Source organism: Elephantulus edwardii, unplaced genomic scaffold (assembly GCF_000299155.1).
Source record: "Elephantulus edwardii isolate Elephantulus edwardi_28Jun2011 unplaced genomic scaffold, EleEdw1.0 scaffold00139, whole genome shotgun sequence".
Taxonomy (NCBI): domain Eukaryota; kingdom Metazoa; phylum Chordata; class Mammalia; order Macroscelidea; family Macroscelididae; genus Elephantulus; species Elephantulus edwardii.
Window position 1 is genome coordinate 5932309 of NW_006399889.1, and position 19828 is coordinate 5952136.

General features: G+C 39.0%; 1 protein-coding gene and 1 pseudogene across 1 annotated transcript in view; one reads left to right on the plus strand and one right to left on the minus strand.

The window, feature by feature from the left end:
- The window catches only part of LOC102861083, a 26178-nt pseudogene extending 20717 nt beyond the window's left edge, over window positions 1–5461 (plus strand).
- Window positions 1–19828, minus strand: part of RSU1 (Ras suppressor protein 1) — a 327531-nt gene that overhangs the window by 221399 nt on the left and 86304 nt on the right. The window contains exons 4-6 of the mRNA XM_006894295.1: window positions 16173–16291; window positions 14374–14456; window positions 13987–14101 (exon numbers count right to left, since the gene is read on the minus strand). Of these exons, the coding sequence (XP_006894357.1) occupies window positions 13987–14101; window positions 14374–14456; window positions 16173–16291 (317 nt within the window). The remainder of the gene's footprint in view (window positions 1–13986; window positions 14102–14373; window positions 14457–16172; window positions 16292–19828) is intronic.

Below are 19828 nucleotides of genomic sequence, written 5' to 3' on the forward strand. Positions count from 1 at the left end.
TAGCAAACAGCAGCACGAGAACTACTGGAACAGAGATTTACACTTCCGCAAGCTCTTCATATTGGCTGATACCCGAAGGCATCAACTCAGTAAATATTCAGGCGATGGAACTTTCCAGTGAAGGGCAGAGACCATGATGGACAGAAAAGTGGGCACTGAGTGTGGACCACAGGTGAGAGACGAGGGAAGAGTAGTAAGAAAAACATGAGCTACAACAAACAAACTAGGTCTATCCCCAAAAGGGATATATTGAAATTTGTCATTGTATATAATCATCTTGACAAATGTGTGAAGAAGGGACTAAGGTGAGCAAGGTAAGAGGCGGTGAAGCCAATTTTGGGATTGCTGTAGGAACCCACTGAGAGATGAAGGTGGTTTGGACAAGCACGCTAACAGTGAAGTTTTCCACAGTTTTTGGTTATCGTTAGATGCTGACAAATTGACTATGACCCACTGAGACCCTACGTGTACCAGCCTCATGATCTGTGATACGTTTGAGCCCATTTTTACAGTCACAGTGCCCATCCAGCTTGATGAGTCTTCCTCTCTCTGACTCACCACATTTCCCAGTATAATCTATTATTCTAAGGACTGGTCCCTCTAGACCAGTAATAATGTTCATATTTCAATGATAACAGTTTAAGTTTAATTACTTCTAAATTACTACATGGGAATAGTAACTTTCTTTTTTAAAAAAAAAATCTTCAAATTATTTGCTTAGTTGTTTCTTTCACAAGATGGTTCCTCAAGAGTAGAGGGGTAGTTAAGTCTATCCCATTTACTACTGCTCCCCAAAGTCACAGAATTACAGAAATACCCTAAATTACCGGGGAATACACAGGGGCCAGAGGTTAGAATATGATCAAGAAAAGACAAATAAGAATTGTCCAATTGGAAGAGTCCTTTAAAATTAGGAACTGCAGAATGTGACAGAGTACAGAGCCTATAAAACAACTCAAAAGAAATGTTGAGAATAAGTAGAGAATTGTTTGCCAAAAGCAGAATACAAGGCTACTCTCTAAAACTCAACAAAGGGCAGTGTTAGATACTTTGTACAATAGTTTTCAGCCTATGTAATGAATTCCTAGTTGAAAATGTAAATGAACTTGAAAAAGTTTTAAGTAAACATATGTAAGAAATGCTGATCCACATAGGTTATCATAAGACATCATTCTATGTCCATCCCTAAATTTCTAGTGTTGATAAGATAAAGAACCACATTCACCATTTTAGCCCTTCCCTAGTCACAGCTCCGCAGAAGAAACTCCCTTTTCAAACCTGACATACCATTTGGGTCTCACACAGTACAGCATTCCTTATTTTTATTTATCTATTAATATACGATTAAAATAATATATAGGAGATGCTACCTAAATATAAGATATTATATATGCATTCAGGTGATAGGAACTGTATTTACAGACATGCTTCTTGAATAATAATAATAAAAAAAATTAAACGTAGACTCAGTATTGCCAGCATTTCTCCCAGGGCTAGAATACATTTAGGACCCTATTAAATCAAAGGATAGCCCACTGCAAACCGTAGCCTGCTTTACCAGCTGGTGCTAACACAGATTGATGTGCGTGTTCAATCACACTGAACCTGACACTGGGCTTCCTGAAATTTATATTATGGAATGGAAACGTTTTATGTGTTGCAACTTCCCACCCCCTTTAAAGGCATAACTCACCAGGTAGAAATATAATTCACTTAGCATTTTTTTAAACCCACACTTAAAACATTTTCTGGGCTAAAGAGCTGCAAAACAGAAAATATTAAATGGAACTTGTTAAAAAATGTCACATAGGACTGTTGATGGGAGTGATTTTTTTATTATTAACTAAGATGATGGGAATAAGAAAAATATACTACATTATTTTTGTGAAGTATGACAAATAGAATACTAAACAGACATAAAATGTAAGAGCTTGCAATATAATTTAAGTCAAAATTCAGTCTAGTAAAGATTTTCTATTCTCTGTATTTTTTCCCCTCAGAAAAAAAATAAGATACGTAAATGGGAATTGCAGCAATTTGTCATCTAATAATAAATGATACATTCTTTTCACTTCAATATTAGTACATTTATTGACATAGTCTTGGGAGGAATATTTAGGTTTGAAATGAAATTATAAACTCAGAATCTAACTGTTTATTAATAAATTACATCAATTCTCTAATTTTGGGTAAATTATAATCTTTCTGTACATCTTGTCTTCACTGTCTTTATAAAAAGGGGTTGGAGAATTTTCTTGCCTACATTCTATAACTGAGACAAAGTACGCTACACAATCACATAATTCTGACTCACTGCAACCTCACGGATGGTGGAGGAGAGATGTGCTTCAGAGTGGTCATGGCTAGTTTTCTGGAAGCACATCACCATGCCTTTCCTCTGAGGCTCCTGGAGGGGGATGTAAACTGACTACCTTTCACTTAAGAGCTGAGCACTTGACCCTTTATGTCACCCAAGGGCTCCTCAAGGATACCCAACAGCAAGTGAAATGAACATAGAGTGTTCAGTGAAAGGAACAAGAATGGGGACATGAGAACTAGACTCACGGGCACCTTCAAGAAAGTCTCCAATGCACATTCTTGATCTCTGTGAGTGAGTTTGAAATGAGACTGTTTACCATACAACTTCAAATCTGTGGACCATTATTCAGACTACACTAGCATCAGCATTCCACAGATTAAATTTCACAAATGCTTGCGTTATCCAGAAAATAGGAGAATAATTATGTTATACTGCTCTGTGTAAGCATTAAAACATTAATTTTTGAAGGTAAACAAAAGAGACAGCTTCTCTACTCAGCTGTGCTGGAAGGCAAGTCTCTCTGGCCATTCAGTCTTAGGTCCTTGGCCTCCTTCCTGCTGGTGCAAGTGAAGTCAGGCTGCTCCTTACAGGCAAGGATACTGAAGTTTCATCTGACAAAACTCTGGACATGTTGCAAGGCGGGATCAGTCCGTAGAGAGGGATGTCATGCTTGGAAGAGACAGCACAGAAGAGGTAGACCTCAATGAGATGGATTGATTCAGTGACTGGGGTATTGGAGGGGTAGGTGTATCAGAGACAATAAGATTGGCATGAGATAGAGCAGGGTTTAGGGCTGTTGTACACGGGGTTGCTATGGGTCGCAGGCAACTCTATGGCACATAACAACCAAAATAGATAAAACATTGTATAACTATATCTTGTAATTTCTTCATTTTTATTTCACCAGAAATCTGAAATTGTAAGAGAGGTTCTGGTGGTGATCCTGGGAGCTGCAACATCTACTGCAACTGGAAAAGGGTCAGCTCCTTCTGATAGATACTGATATGATGTTGCTGCATTGTTATGTACCAAAGAGTTGCTTGCAATTCATAGCAACTCTATGTACAACAACTCTGAACCCTGCTGTATCCTGAGCCAACTATAAGGTTGGCTCAACACACAACACAACACACCTATCCCATTACCCTAGACACTGAGTCAATCCACCTCATGGAGGGTCTTAGTCTCCTGTACTGTCCCTCTAGCCTCCCAAGAATGATGTCCCTCTCCAAGAATTGGTCCCTCCTTGTAACATGCCTAAAGTATGTCAGACGCAGCTTCAGAATTCTTGCCTCCAATAAGCAGCCTGGTTTCACCCTCTCCAGGACAAACCTCTTTGTTCTCCTAGCAGTCCATAGTATATTCAATACTCTTCTGCAGCACCACAGCTCAAAGGCATCAATTCTCTTTCTATCATCCCTAATCACTGTCTGACTTTCTGAAGCATAGCAAGTAATTGCAAAGACTATGGCCTGGATCAGGCGTACCTTAGTCTCCAGACTGAAGTCACTCAGGTTTCTTTGGGGTACAAATACTTAATGCACTCAGCTACTACACAAAATGTTGGAGGTCAGAGGCTCCCAAAGCTGCCACAGAGGAAAGGCCTGGCAATCTAACATCAAAAATTCAGCCACTGAAAATTCTATGGTGCATAGCTGTACTTTGACACACATGGTGTAGCCATCAGTTAACGCTGGCTTTAAGACAACTAGTTTTAATTTTCAAATGATTCACTCAGGATCACTGGTCATTTGTAAAAACAGGAATCCAATTTAGGTCACTCAGCTCCATAGTTTGCCTCCCAGGGATAGCATCCCATGTCAGCACTTAATTGACCAGTCTAAGACAGACACATCAATAAAATAATGATGAAAAATAGAAAACAAGGCAAATTCACTGATGCTCCTTAAGCAAATTAGAGAGACCATGTTTCATTTTTAACAAATAATAGAAATTAGGCAGAAAACCTAAATTATATAACATGAAGCTATCTTGGTTGGAAAAGTCCTGGTGGAGCAGTGGTTTAAGTCTTGGGCTGCAAACAGAAGAGTCAGTGGTTCAAACCTCCCAGCAGTTCAGCAGGAGAGAGATGAGGTACTCTGTCTATAAAGATTTATATCCTCAGAAAACTCTGCTGTGCCCTACAGGTTTGCTAAGAGGTGAGATCTACTCGGCAGCAATGTGAACATATTATTGACTGATTTTCTAATCACACTACGTCATCCCTGAAACGGATGTTCTGGTTCTTGTTATATTTCCAGCAACTAAAATACGGAGTAGGGGCTCATGAATTTTATGATATTGGCTATATAAGCTCCTTAGAGATAAGACCTGATCTTCAGAATGAATGAATACATAAATAGGTGAATGACAGACTCAATTTACACTTTACTCTCTATAGTGATATTGATTAACATGAAAGCAACCAGATATAACAGGTAAAGGAAAACATTCAAGAATACCCAATAAAGGGAAAACAGCACAATTACGTATTAAAAACTCCAACTGATGAGGGGAAATGGGGGAAAAAAATCACAGAGTTGCAGAGTTTGGTAGGTGGAGGGACGAGGGGATGAAGGAATTAGGAAATATCATTCTGAAAAGATAAGGTAATTCAATCCCAGAGGTATGTGGTTTAAATCTACTAGATGCTCTGCTGGAAAAGGAGAGGCAAACTCTTCCTATACCAGTCAGATCCGATTTGACAGTACACATACACAAAAATAATAAAAAATAAAATAACCTTCCGTCCAGCCCGTACTGAACCAGCATCCATCCAGTTCGTAGAGAGAGGAGGTACAGTTTGGAACCCTCCACCGTATCCGGGCCCCAGTCCATCGGCCCCATATCCACCTTATCTACCACAACCAATGGGGCCCGAGGCCTACCCTCCAGGACCTAGTGGGGGGACCCTATCCACCTCCTCAGGGATATCCCTACCAAGGATACCCACAATATGGCTGGCAGGGTGGACCTCAGGGACCTCCTAAAACCACAGTGTATGTGGTAGACAACCAAAGAAGGGATGACCTGGGCTCCTCCACCTGCCTCACAGCCTGCTGGACTGCCCTCTGTTGCTGTTGTCTCTGGGACATGCTCACCTCACCTCTCAGCCCTCCTGCCCTGCCAGAAATGCCGTAGCTGCTGATGAGTGTGCCTGCCCTCACCTCTTCTGATTGCTCTAACAAATGACTAGCTCTGCCAGGGCACCTCTACCTTCAACTCAGTGGGATTCTAGATTAGTAGGGGTTGCTGCTGTTAATTCAGTGACTTGATATTTTTAATGTTCAAAATCCAGTTCCTACTGGTCTGTAATGAATGTGCAAAATGACTCTTCATTTGTTTTGGCCAAAGGCTTATGATACGTGTATTTATAACTTTAAAATTAAGATGTAACACACCACTGAATGGTATCTCTGCTAGCACCTTGTATGTTTCAATAGATTGATCCAAACCTAAAAAAAAAATAAAATTAAATTAAAAGATGAGGTAATGTGGGCACTGACTGTTGTTGTTGTTTGAAGCCGTCGAATCGTAGACGACTCATAGCGACCCTATGAAAGAACAGCCTGAGTACTGTTCGTACATAGAGTTTCTGGAGGCAAGCCATTTCAGAAGTGGATGCCGCTCCTGCTCCCAGGCGGCACTGATTAATGGTGATTAATTTTATAAGACACAATGTATAGGAATGATCATAAGAAACAATGTGAATGAAAAAGAAAACAAAAGATCTAGTGTGAACAACAATGTATACAAACTTTGTAAGTAAACCAGTACAAATTTGTTTTTTAAAAAGTTTGTTTTAAAAGTATGTGCGGGAAACCAAGATGGCGCCCCCCGTGGATCTGGAGTTGACACGCAACAGAAAGTGAAGCTTGCAGACAAACAGATTGAACAGCTAACCAGAACAAAAAAACATGAACATCTTACAGATACAGAGATCATGACTTTGGTGGATGAAACTAACATGTATGAAGGCGTAGGAAGAATGTTTATTCTTCAAAGGAGGTAATTCACAACCAGCTGTTAGAAAAACAGAAAATAGCAGAAGAAAAAAAATTAAAGAACTGGAACAGGAGAAATCCTACCCTGAATAGAGTGTGAAGGAGGCGGAGGACAACATCCAGGAGATGCTGATGGCATGCAGGGCCCAGTAGGTGGCCATGAGGAGAAAGCCCCCCATGGGACCCCTCACAGGCTCCTGTGGAAGGGGAGCCTCTGTTCTGCCCTGGTGGACACCAGCCAGTTGACCTCATCACTGCACTCTTTGTACATGGCCCTGAGTTCCTCACAGATCCCAGCCCTCTATTTCTGACCCTGGCTCCTCCGCAGGACACTGCTCTCTCCTAGGGATGCAGGGTGAGCTTCCAGGAGAGGGGAGGCAGGAGCCATGCAGGCAGAACTTGCCTGAGCCCACTCCTGACACCATGCTGGCCAGATCAATAAAGGCATCTGCCCCACCCCACCCCCAAAAAAAGTATGTGCGCACAAATTGGCATGACATGAATTTTTTTTTTAAAAAAAACCAAAATAACACAAACAAAACTCCAACTAAGTCCTGTTGTATTTCTGTACATGCTTAGATACTAACAAGTCAGAACCTATCTGGAGTCCCTTTGCTTGGCTGACATACTCTTACCAACATGGCTTCAATTTAATAAATTTCAAATTTGTTTTTAAAGGCAATCTCAAAGTATTTCTCTTGCTTATTCTGATATGTGAAAAATATAAAGGGAAGAGATCATTATCCACACTTTCAAATGTACCCAGATGCAAAATGGCAGCCAACAGATTTATAACAGGTTTAATAAGCTTCAAGTGTGTCCATACTTTACCAGGTAAAACTGGCTGCCAGGTGATCCCTTGATCCCTGGTGACCATCCCAGAATAGTCAACTCACACAAACAGGAGACAAATGTTGACTGACAGGAGTGAGTCATGGGAAAAACTCAAGTGTCCTGGACGAGAACAGCAATTCAGACAGTAGAGGTAATCATGGCCACATTAGTCCTGGTAGTGTGTAGTGTAGCATGTAACCTAAAAGGTTGCTAACCAAAACACTGGTAGTTCAAACCCACCAGAAGAAAGATATGTAGTCTCCCTCTGCAAATATTTACAGACTCAGAAACTCAATCACTATGAGTTGGCGTCGCCTACACAGCAGTGGGTTTTTGAGGGAAAGAGCCCTGGTGGCACAATGGTTAACTGCTCATCCATTAACTCAAATGCTGGTGGCTGGAATACACACAGTGGCTCCTTGAGAGAAAAATACAGTAATCTGCTTTCATGAACATTAAAGCCTAAAAAACCCTAAGGGAAAGATCTCCTCTATCATACGTTGCTCTTATCAGTCACAATGAACATGGCAGCATCTAACAACAACACTGTAACCCTGCTTCTCACAAACACCCATGCAACTCGCCACAGCGGATCACTTCTCCTGTCCCTAACTGTAAAGCAATGGTGGTTAGCAGGCACTATGTTTGAAAGCACTAATCCAAAGTAGATAGGAACCTGGATTGAGGGGACAGACTACATAGGTTTAAATCTCACCTCCATCACCAACCACCTTCAATGGCCTCACTTCTAAAAATTCCTCTCATTTCTTAAAACAATTACAAATGCAACATGTGAGACATTTCTTATAAAGCCTTGGCAGAGCAGGACCTAATAAACATGCTACTGTTGTGTGGTTTTGAGCCCATTCTGACTTGCAGTAACTTTACAGGCTGTAATCTTTATAGGTCTTTTCTCTCATGGGGCAACCTTTCTGCTAATAGCTAAGAATTTAACTACTGAGCTCCCAAGGCTCCTTCTTAATAAACATTGTTGTTGTTAGGTGCCACTGCGGTATGACTTGTAGTGACCCTATGAACAATAGCTGAACCTTGTCCTGTGCTAGCCTTACAATCTCTGACACATCGAGCCGACTGCTGCGGTCAGTCCAGCTGGTTGAGGGTCTTCCTCTCCCTTGCTGGCCTTCCACGTTTCCAGACATAACGTTTCTTGCCAAGAAAGAGCCTCTACTAGCAACACGCCCCAAGTATGTGAGATTAATTTTGTTGTATGCTATTATATTATTCCTGGCTTTAAAAATATACCCTGAGAAAATTAGAAATGAGACACAAATGGAAATTTGTACACCAGTGTTCATAGCAGCATTTTTCACTATCACAAGACCATAGAAACAGCTCAAATGTCCCACCACAATCGAATGGATTAAGAAAGTGTGGTATATTCAGATGATGGAATACTACACAGCAAGCAGGAGCAATGATTTTGAAAATCATTACATAACATGAGAGGGACTAGAAAGCATAATTCTAAGTGAACTCACATTATTGCAGAAACAGATGACTAGTAAAACATGCAAGAGGATCCAAGTGAGGGAGAGTAAGAGCAGAGGGGTGAGGAAAGGCAGGGAGTTAATCATAGGGCCGCACAATTTGATGAGTAAAGGGAAGGATGGGTAAAGGAAACGGGAAAGATCCAGTGTGAACAATGTATATGAACTTTATAAGCAAACCAGAATAAAAGAAAAATTTTATTTAAACAACAAAACCACAATGTATGAGAATGACTGTATGAAATACAACGTGAAAGGGGGAAGGGGAATTCACAATGTACAGAAGTAAAACAGAATGTAGTTGAATTATTTTAATTATACCATTTAAAAAATTGCAATGCAAAAATAAATAATATATACTTACTCCTCACTTATCAACATAATTAGGTTCCAAGACCAGGTCATTATGTGAAAAATGACATATGTTAAAGTGGAAGATGACGCTATCAGAGCGCGAGATGCAGTAGGAGTACGCCACTGTATGACTGCCAAACCACTAAACACTGACAGCGTGACATTTAACTTCATCCAAAGCCAACGTTACTCTTGTCTCACCTACCATGGTCCTAAATGTAAAACATCAGATAACAAGACAGTCAACAAGTGAGAAGTAGATGTATTTTGTTTTCGTATGAAGTTTAGATCTGAAACAGAATCTCCCAGGATTTTAGTATGTTTTCAGATAAGTATTTCCAAGCTATTGTGAGGACGGTGCAGGAAGGACTGGGCTGAGTTTTCTCCCGTTGCTATCAGTTGGAAATGCCTACAAAAGCAGGACGTGTTTGCCTGTAATTAGAGAAAATTGCCACTAGGCAGATGTTGAGTCTAAGCTTTCCTACATAGGAGCAGTACAATTAAAATGATTTACAGGCTTTCTACTCAAGTCTATTCCTGATTAAATGAATGACTATAAATATATAATCTATCTATATATATAGTAGATTTGTCTACTCCTGAATAAATAAATGACTGTATCTCTTTCTCTGGATATAAATATATATATGACTATGTATATATTTAAGCATGTCTTCTGCAGATGAACAGGAAACAATATCAGTATGTGTATTTGTGTATATGTATGTGTGTGTAGTTGCTGTTGTGAACTGATTTAGACCTGACCCTCTAGCAGGTTCTCAGAAGCTGTAAAAAACATGGCAGGAGATTGCTCATCTTTCTTCCAAGGAGAAGCTGGTAGATTCAAACCATATACCTTTAGGATGGCAGCACTGCTCCTTAACACTAGGCCACTAGAGCTTCAAATATAAATATAGATCAATCTGTCTGTCTGTGTGTCTATCTATCTATGTATCTAAGTATACAAATAAAATCAGATGTAAAAAAACCCCATAAAATCAGATGTAATTTGGTATTAAAAGGAATTATAGAAATGTTAGAGAAATATGTAAATGCAGCATCTAAAAAGGATAAGCAGTGAGTAAGATTTTTTAAATCCTTAGATATGCCCAAGACAAATTATGTATTTTTCAAAGAAATTATTTTAATCACTTCCTGGACTTTAGCAAATTGCACAAGAATCTGTTTCACACATGGAGACTATGATTCCGTAGTTCAGCAAGGGAAGCAAATATGTGTATTTTGCAAATTCTCTAGGTTATTACTTATGCACACACATAATAGCAATCTCTTTACAAAAATCTTTCTCTGCCAAACAGATTTTGCCATAAAAATTTTGTAAACTAAAAATACCCAAACAAAACATTTTGTAAACTGCTTTTCCTGATCGTGTGTTCTTCTTGTACTCTTCACTTTTTCCAAAGCAAGAATCCAATGCTTTTAACTGAGTAAAGAGAAGGTGCTGAACTAACCCTCAGTCCTTAAGATCAGAGAAAGCTCAAGTTTCTGCAGCCCTTTTATACCAACAAAGGAGCTACAAGACATGGGAAAGGTGGCGGTGGGGGAGGTAGAAGGGAAAGGTGAGACTTTACATTTATTACTCTTGTGAATGCTTTTATAGTTTAACCTAAAGGAAACTTAAATCTGACACTGGCTCTTCCAAAAAGACCTTTTTGTGCTGACAGAAATGTTCTTTATCTGTGCTTTCCCATCAGGTAATCACTAGTCACATGTGCACTTTCCTATAAGGTAATCACCAATTCATTTGTGCACCTGAGGAAGCAAGTTTTTTTATACACTGAAAATGTAAAAGAGTTATATGTAGCTTGTGACTTCCATACTGGACAGCAAGCTCTAGATGAACTCTGCCTACTCATCAACCTTGTTAATCTCTTGCTATCTGAGCTCTTAGTTTCACTAATTCACTTAGTAAGCATTTCCTGGAGATAAGCCTCTGCCATACTGCTTCGAATTTATGATGACCCTCACTGAGGCTTCTGAGGCAAGAAAATACTTATAAAAAGAGTTGGTTCATCTTTCTTTCTAGGACGGGACTGGTGGATCCCAACTGTTAACCTTTTGATTGTTCTTGTATAGTGTGGAGGCAGAACTGACTCACAGCCTACCCTCCCGTGGGTTTTCAGAGGCTGTAAATCACACAGGAGGAGACTGGCCCTCTTTCCCCCATGGAACAGCTGGTGGATTCAACAGTGTGCCTTTGAGTTGGCAGCTCACCTCTTTACCACTAAGCCATCCCAAGGTGAAATTCTCTACACAGCCAGCATTCCTCGGGCTCTGGAGATATAGCGGCAAACAATATGAAAACACTCCTGCTTTTATATGCTTACCTTCTGTCTCTTTAAAACCACCAGAGCCATGTTAGTAATGGCTTCTTCAAATAACATACATTTATAGATATGTTCTTCAAAATTACCATATTCTGGAGGAAGCAAGGTCAGTTTGAGAAAAGACAGAATTGACTGTGGTTAAAAGGACTGGGGAACACTGTGTCTGAGGGGGAAAAATGCATACTTACAAGACTTTTGGGAAGGACAACATAACTTATTAATAAAATAACTAGTTTTAAGTTATTTCCAAAGGAGGCATAAACCCAAGTGGGCCAAACAGCTGTTGAAAATGAGTATTAAAATTCAGCTGCCAGGAGGGGTGTGGTTGTTTTTGTTAGATGTCGTAAAGTCAAATATGACTCATAGCAACCTTATGAACAACACATCTCAAACTGTGCTATCCTGTGCCATCCTCATCATCTCTGACACCCTTGAGTCCATTCCTGCAGTCCCTATGTCAACCGACTTGGTTGACGGTCTTCCTCTTTTGCTCTACCCCTCACCTTCCCAAGTATGATGCCCTTCTCAAGGAATAATCTAACAACACAACCAAAGTATGTGAGACAAAGCTTCAGCATCTTTGCCTCTAAGAAGCACTCTGGCTGCACCTTCTCCAAGACACATCTGTTAGTCTTTTGGCAATCCATGAGATATTCATCATTCTTATCCAACATCATAGTACAAAGGCATCAATTCTTCTGTTGTCCTTACTCACTGGCCAGCTCTCAGATGCACAGCGAGTGACTGAAAAGACCATGGTCTGAATCAGGTGCACCTTAGTCCTCAATTTGACATCATCACTCCTCAACAATTTGAAGAGGTTCCTGACCACAGACTTTCCAAGCGCAACACATCTCCTGATCTCCTGACTGCTGGTACTAAGGCATTGTTGTTGTTGTTGTGTGCCTTTGAGTTAAAACCAACCTGTAGTTGATCCTCCAGTGAGTTTTCAGAGGCAAATAATCAAACAATATGACACTGCCCATCCTTCTCCCACAGAGCAGCTGGTAGATTCAAGTTGTGTGCCTTTGAGATTTCAGCTCGCCTTCTTACCGACAAGTTGTTGTTGTCATGTGCTGTCGAGTCGCTTGCAACTCATAGCAACCCTATGTACAACAGCCCTAAACCTTGCTCTATCCTGTGCCAATCGCACTGCCTCTGACACACCCATCCCGATTACCCCAGTCACTGAATCAATCCACCTCATAGAGGGTCTTCCCCTCTTGCGCCGTCCCTCCACCCACTCATCACTAACTGCGAGAGTGAATTCTGATTCACAGAGACCTCATAAGTATCAGCGTAAAACTGAGCAGCAAAGGATTTTTAGTGCCTTGTCTTTTATAAGTAGATTGATAAGACTTTCTTCCAAGGTACAGTGGGGCAGATGTGAGCTTTCAACCTGTATTTTTACCAGTCAAGTGCATGAATCATTTGCAGTACCCAAGGACTGTGCCATGGAGAGTGTTGCTGGTACGTGGTTCTGAATCAGTTTCAACTCACAGCAACAGTACAATATATAACAAAACACTGGCTAGTCCTCCACCATTTTAACAATGGTTAAACAGTTGCTGTGTCTGAATTCACTGCTGCAGCGGCTGTCAATGTTTCTCACTGAGGGTATTCCTCTTTTTTGATGACCCTCCACTTTATCAACTGTGAGTTTCTTTCTAGGGACTGGCGCCTCTTGATAACACATCTGAAGTGTATGACAGGAAGCTTTACTAGTCTTGCTTCTAAAGTGCATTCTGGCTCTATTTCCTCCAACACAGATTTGTTCATCCCTCTGGCAGCTCTTAATCTTCCCCAACCATAATTTAACAGCATTACTTCATTAGTCTTCTATAGTTGTCGTTCAACTTTTGCATGTAAATAGGCTGTGGTTTGGTTCACAGTCATTTCATTTTTCAAAATGGTTATCTTTGCTTCTTTTTAACTTTTTGAAGAGGTCTTTATAGCAGATTTATTCAATACAAAATAGTGTTTTATTGCTTAACTAGGGCTTTCATGGGAATTGACTGTAGATACTATAGATCCAATAAAATGAATTTGATATTTTTTATTTCTCAAAATGTTGCTTAAAGGAGAGTTTCAATTATAATTCATTTAATATTTATCATTGGAGATAGCATTAGTAAAGAGTCAAATTTATGAATGAAAGGTACTTTCAAATAGTTGTACCAAATATGTTTAACTATTTAATAAAAGCCTTGAAAAGAGATAAAAAGAAAAAAAAAGGGTGATGACTTGATATTTTATTTCTAATGGTTATGATAACTAGGATCCAGACTGCTGAATCAACATCATTCAGATGGTAAAGGAAGAGCCATTATGCCCTAACCAGCAATGCCCAGCTATCCCACTACACCATGCAGGCAGCTGATGTGTCATCTGGCATCAGCACCAAGCTTCTGAGACAGCGGCTGCCATGCCTAGCATCACTCCAGGTCAAATCCATAACAGCCGAATGCTGGTCAGGGACAAATGGTACTCGAAATGATTAGAATTGAGTGTCCTGGTGGTTAGTATTTACTAAGAGAGAGAGCTGCTTAAAAAATGCTGCACTTGGATAATTATTATTAATGAAACAAAGAACCAAGTTCATTCATCAGCAACCTTACCTAGTTCTGGGGGCAGAACGGTCAGGCGGTTCCCCTGAATGTGGAGCTCCTTAAGCTGAGTAAGCTCCCCAATTTCCTTAGGCAGTGAGATCAGGTCGTTATCCCTAAGGCTGAGCTAAATATAAGAAAACAAGGTGTTGTCAAAACAATTTTCACATTAAGAGGTACTCAACAGAATCTCTATTCCCTTCTATGCCCTCTCGTCTTTTAAGACTCAATCCTTTCAATTTATTTATAAGTGTCTACAGATAAACAAGAAACTGTATCGGGAGCAGTGGTTTATTCCTGCAAAACAAAACTTACTCCTTCTCAAATGGACTTGATTCTACTCCTACAAGGCGCTGCAAGAGTGAATTGATTTTCTAAGAATTTAGATAAATTACTTACTATCTGCAACTTTGTGAGCTTCCCAATATCTGGCGGCAGGATTTCAAAATCGTTGTCACTTAGATAGAGTGCACGCAGGGTGGCTGCAAATTAAACAGCAATATATAAACAAGGTGGCATGGAACCCAACCATTTGAGGTCTGATCGATACCAGGGAGTCAGCTTTGATTAATAACCCTGCCTTGGTGAAAAGCCTGTGACACACCTAGGGCTCACAATAATAACAAGCAGGTCAAACTTAGATTTACTGGCTTATTGTATGGCTGGTATGTTCAGGAAAACATCTATATCCAAGGAGACTGACACAATTAACAATTGTGGGCAGGAGCAGGTTTTGGCACAAAGTTTTCTGAGAGTTTGGCTCTCAGAAAAGATAGCTATTTTCCTCTATTATTTCCCATTCACATTTATTACTTCATTTGCATGCAAACTAAAACAATCACTGTGTCACTTATGTCAATGCCAAGAGAAAAAGGGTATTTTCATGTAAATAAAATGGCAGAGAGAGAGAGAGAGAGAGAGAGAGAGTGTGTGTGTGTGTGTGTGTAAACAAACAAACAGCTTTCCATTGGTAGGAGCTATAATCAGTTTAATTACTGGTTTTCACAGCCTCAAGGGGCAAGAAGGAATGAAAATGATGGGATAAAATAATGACATGGCATTAATAGCATAAAATGTAACATAAAGGGAACTGTAGTAATCAGCTATTTTGTTAATAATACCACAAAATGACAACATGACTCTAATTATTGAAGGTAATGTCTTAAAGCACCTTGGTATCAACAACTAAACAGGAGGAGTGTTAACTCTTTTTCTGTTCAGTTTGTTTTCAGGTGGTTAACTATATAGTGTAATATTTCTAAATTTCACAGAAACATATGCTAAAGTATTTAACAAAACCAATTTCCTCAACCAGAAATTAAATCATGTGGTTCAACAAAACACTTAAGAATTGGTTTCCCATGCTTGAGAAAGTTTCAAAGAGGCAGTGTGTATGCAGGAAAAATGAAATGTAAGAGAAAAAAAAAAATGAAATTTCAGAAACTAGTTTAAAAATTCTAAAAAAAAAAAAAAAAAAATGAAATTTCAGAAACTAGTTTAAAAATTCAGAATTTCAGGCATCCACACATGTCACATGTTACATTTGGAGAACTAGAAGACTTATGTAAGGAAAGAAACAACTTCATAAAGCTTTCTAAAACATGGGTTCAGTTTTTTGAGTAAGGAATTTATTTGCATATGAAAGGATAAAGTGTGTGCATTTATATATAGTTGTATACTAGACAAAATAAACTACTTCAATAAATCTTTTCTAAAGGACACAAAACAAGAATACAAGTTGAATTTGGTTGGGTTTTTGCTTTGTTTTGTTTTTGTTTTTCATTTGGTTAGCAGTTTATTATTGGATATTTCTATATACAACTGATTGAAATATCTTTGAGTAAATGTTCCACAAAAAGTCAACAGTAACTTGCAGAGAATTAATTTTTTGGCACACTCTTTAAAAAAAGAAAGTCAAGTTTCTCAGCTAAATGTAAAACTTCATCTCATTTAGGTATATAATCTCTATTCAACAGTTAATATGACATGACTAAGTCCACTTCAGCCCAAAGGTGTCAGATAATGATATATCAAATGTACATATTGCTGAGCTGTGAAGGAATATTCAAAAGGAATCAGTAAAGAAAAAAAGTATGTCTAATAATTTCTCTTGGAGTTTGGGCCCAGGCAAATAAATTTTACTTTGAGAACACAAAGTACCACTTAAAGGAGATTTATAGAATTAAAAAGTTTCTTACTAAGGTAGAAGAAGTTTCCTGGAAGAGAATTTTCATTCAAGTTGTTGTAAGTCAAGTCAAGGACCTCAAGGGCTGGTAGCGAGCCAAATCCTCGGGGCAAGGTGTTCAGCCTATTCATGCTGTAGTTGATGAAAAAGAGTTAGAAGATGTCACACTCAAAACACAGCACACGTACTTAGACACTCTGTATACAAGCACACCTCGCTTTACTGCTCTCTGCTTTACTTCTCATTGCAGATCGTGCCTCCTTTGCAAAGTAAAGTTTTGTGGCAACTCTGCCTTGAGCAAATCTAGAACTATTTTTATTCCAACAGTATGTGCTCATTTCACAGCTGGTGTCACATTTTGGGAATTCTCACAGTATTTCAAACTTTATCATAACACTAATAGACTATACCCACTAACCAACTACTACTGAGTTATTTCCGTTGAGTTTCCAAGGCTGTAAATCTTTCTTTGGAGGAGTGGCTGGTAGATTCAAACTGCTGATCTTTTGGTTATCAGTCCAGTACAATACACACTATACTAGAGCTCTTTAATAGGTTTACTATTTGTTGTGACTGTTGTTAGGTGCTATGAAGTGGACTACAACACACAGTGACTTATAAACAACAGAAACCTGCGCCACCCTTGAACTACTACAAGCTCAAGCCTACTGTTAGTCACTGAGTCATTCTAGCTCACCCAGTGTCATTCTCTCTTTCACTGACCTCTCTGTCTTTACCAGAATGGTAAAGGTATTTTCCCAAGGACTGGCAACCTCAGACAGCATTCTCAAAGTACATGAGACAAAGTTTCACCATTCTTGCCTTTGGTTGTTCTTCCTCCAAGACAGACTTCCGTATTTTATCAGCAGTCCACAGACACACTAACTCTTCAGCAACATCACAATTCAAAGGCATCAATTCTTCAGGCATCCTTACCCATTGTCCAACTTTCAGATACATCTCATTTACCCATTGCTGTTGAGTCAGAACAGACTCATAATTGATCCTCTAGTGGGTTTTGAGAGGCAATAAATCACTCAGGAGGAAAGAGTTCATCTTTTTTTTCCCCCCGATGAGCAACTAATGGATTCGAACTGTCCTTCTTTGGGTTGGCAATGTAATGATCTACCTAGTAAGTCATCAGATGTATATGAAGCAATTATAGAGTATGTTGTTGCTTTGTACCATCAAGTCGAAACCGAATCGTAGCTGACCTTTAGTTGTTTTTGGATGCAGTAAACTGCCTGAAGAGATTACCCATCTTTCTCCTGCAGAGCAGCTGGGAGTTCTAAACTAGGTAACTTTGGGTTGGCCAACACAAGTACTTACCACTAAGCCATCAGACCTCCTAAACAAATTATAAAATTATGTAATACTCTACTGTAGTATTCACTTTACTGTAGTAAGCTGCCTATACATAGCACACTTCTTAACTACTAGAAGTACTTCAGGGTCACTTCTTAAGTACTACAAGCTTAAGAGCCAAGTATGAAAGGCAGAAATCACAAAGGGGTGTCAATGTTCTACAATCCCACTCTCTTATTTTGATCAGCATATTTTTTATTATTTATATAATATAATTTACTCCAAAATTGAAGTTTAGTTGTTTTTTCATATGTTGTTGCTGTTGTTATGTGCCGTCAAACTGCCTGCCACCCACTGCAATCCTAAGCATAACAGCTCTGAAGCCTGCCCTGTCCTGAGCCTGTCTCACTGACTCCAACACACCTAAACCCATTTCCCCAGTAACTGTATCAATACATCTCATTCAAGGTCGTCTTCTCCTGTGCTGCCCCTCCACCCTGGCCATGTGTCCAAAGTATGTGAGACAGCTTCAAAATCCTAGCCTCCAAAGAGAAACATGATCTCATCCTCTACAAGACAGACTTATTTGTTTTCTTGGCAGTCCATGTTATATTCAAGCCTCTTCTCCAGCACCACAACTCAAAGGTATCAATTCTTCTTCTTTCATCCTTAATCACTGTCCAGCTATCTGATGCATAACAAATAATTGCAAAGATGATGGCCTGGATCAGGCACACCCTAGTCTCCAGACTGACAGCATTGCTTCTCAATACTATGGAGATGTCCCTGACAACAAATTTTCCAAATGCAACTCGTTGAATGTTCATAAAGATAATGAAATTAAAATTTCTTCATGAATATATCAATAATACCTCAAAACATATATATTCTCTATGTACAAAGCTTTGAAATTTTCAGTTCTTTTATCTCATTTACCACATATAATAAAAAAAAAACCCACATTTTTTCTCTGTAATGACTTACATTTAAAATTATCTTTAACAAAATCTAGGAGAATATTTTTCCTATCATTTATCATTTTAAAACCCCTATTTTTCTTAATGTCATTCCCTTTGAATAGCCTTAGAGGTTACTTTTTTAAAAAAAGAAAGTCTTTCACACAGGCTGACAAATATTGAAAGGTAGGCGGGACGGTGACACTTAGACTAATTCTAGTCATTGATCGTTAAACACCATCAAGTTCAAAACTAACAGATCTCACAAGAAATACAGTTAATAGCAAAATAAGAGAAACTTACGAGAAATGTGGATATTCACTTTTTGATGGACAAGAAAGTCCCATATAGACTTTAAGCTTGGCAAAGTAAACCCCAAAGCTGTTGACTGTGATGACAGCACCAAAAGACATATTATAAAATTCAAAATTTGTGAAAGAGATTTATGTCAAATAGTCCACTCTGCTCCCAAAACTCAAAATATGGCCTTGAGTGCTCGCTTCGGCAGCACATATACTAAAACTGGAACTATACCGAGAAGATCAGCAAGAAGTGTTCCATTAAAAAAAAAAAATATGGCCTTGAATCAATTCCCAACTGAATTTAAAAAATCATCTTAAGAACAGGCTTGATAAAATGAACACATATGACCTAAGACCAGATGAATTGTGGAATTACATCAAGGACATCATCCATGAAAAAAGCAAAAAGGTCAAAAGAGAAAAAAGGGCAAAACGTTTGCCAGAAGAGACTCTGAAACTTACAGTGGAAAGAAAACAAGGGAAAAGAATGCCTATGTAAAAGAGCTGAATAGATTTCAAAGGGAAGTTCAAGAAGATAAAGCAAGGTATTACATAGAAATATGCAAATAGCTTGAATTAGAAAACCAAAAGGGAAGAACAAGTTCAGCCTTTCTCAAATTGAAAGCACTGAAAAACGAATTGAAGCCTCGAGATATGATATTGAAGTATTCTATAAGCAAAATCTGGAGTAATGCAGAAAGCATCAAAAAAGATGGCAGGAATATACAATTATTGTACCAAAAAGACTGGTCGGCACAAAACCATTTCAGGAGGTGCATATGATCAAGAATCAAAAGTACTGAAGGAAAAGGGCCAAGCTTCACTGAAAGCATTGACAAAATTTAAGACTCTAGGAATTGATAAAATACCACTTGAGGTGTTTCAGGAAAAAGATGCATCCTTGGACATGCTCATGGGCCAACAAATATGGAAAGTAAGTACTTGGTCAACTGACTGGAACACATACATATTTGTTCCTTTTTATTTATTTTTTTTAAAAAGTGATCCCACAGAATGTGGGAGTCTTCCAGGCGTTTTCCAGGTGAGAACCAGCAAAACCCGGCCAAAGAGGGAGGGCAGGAGGCGTCACTGGGCAAGGTCACCTC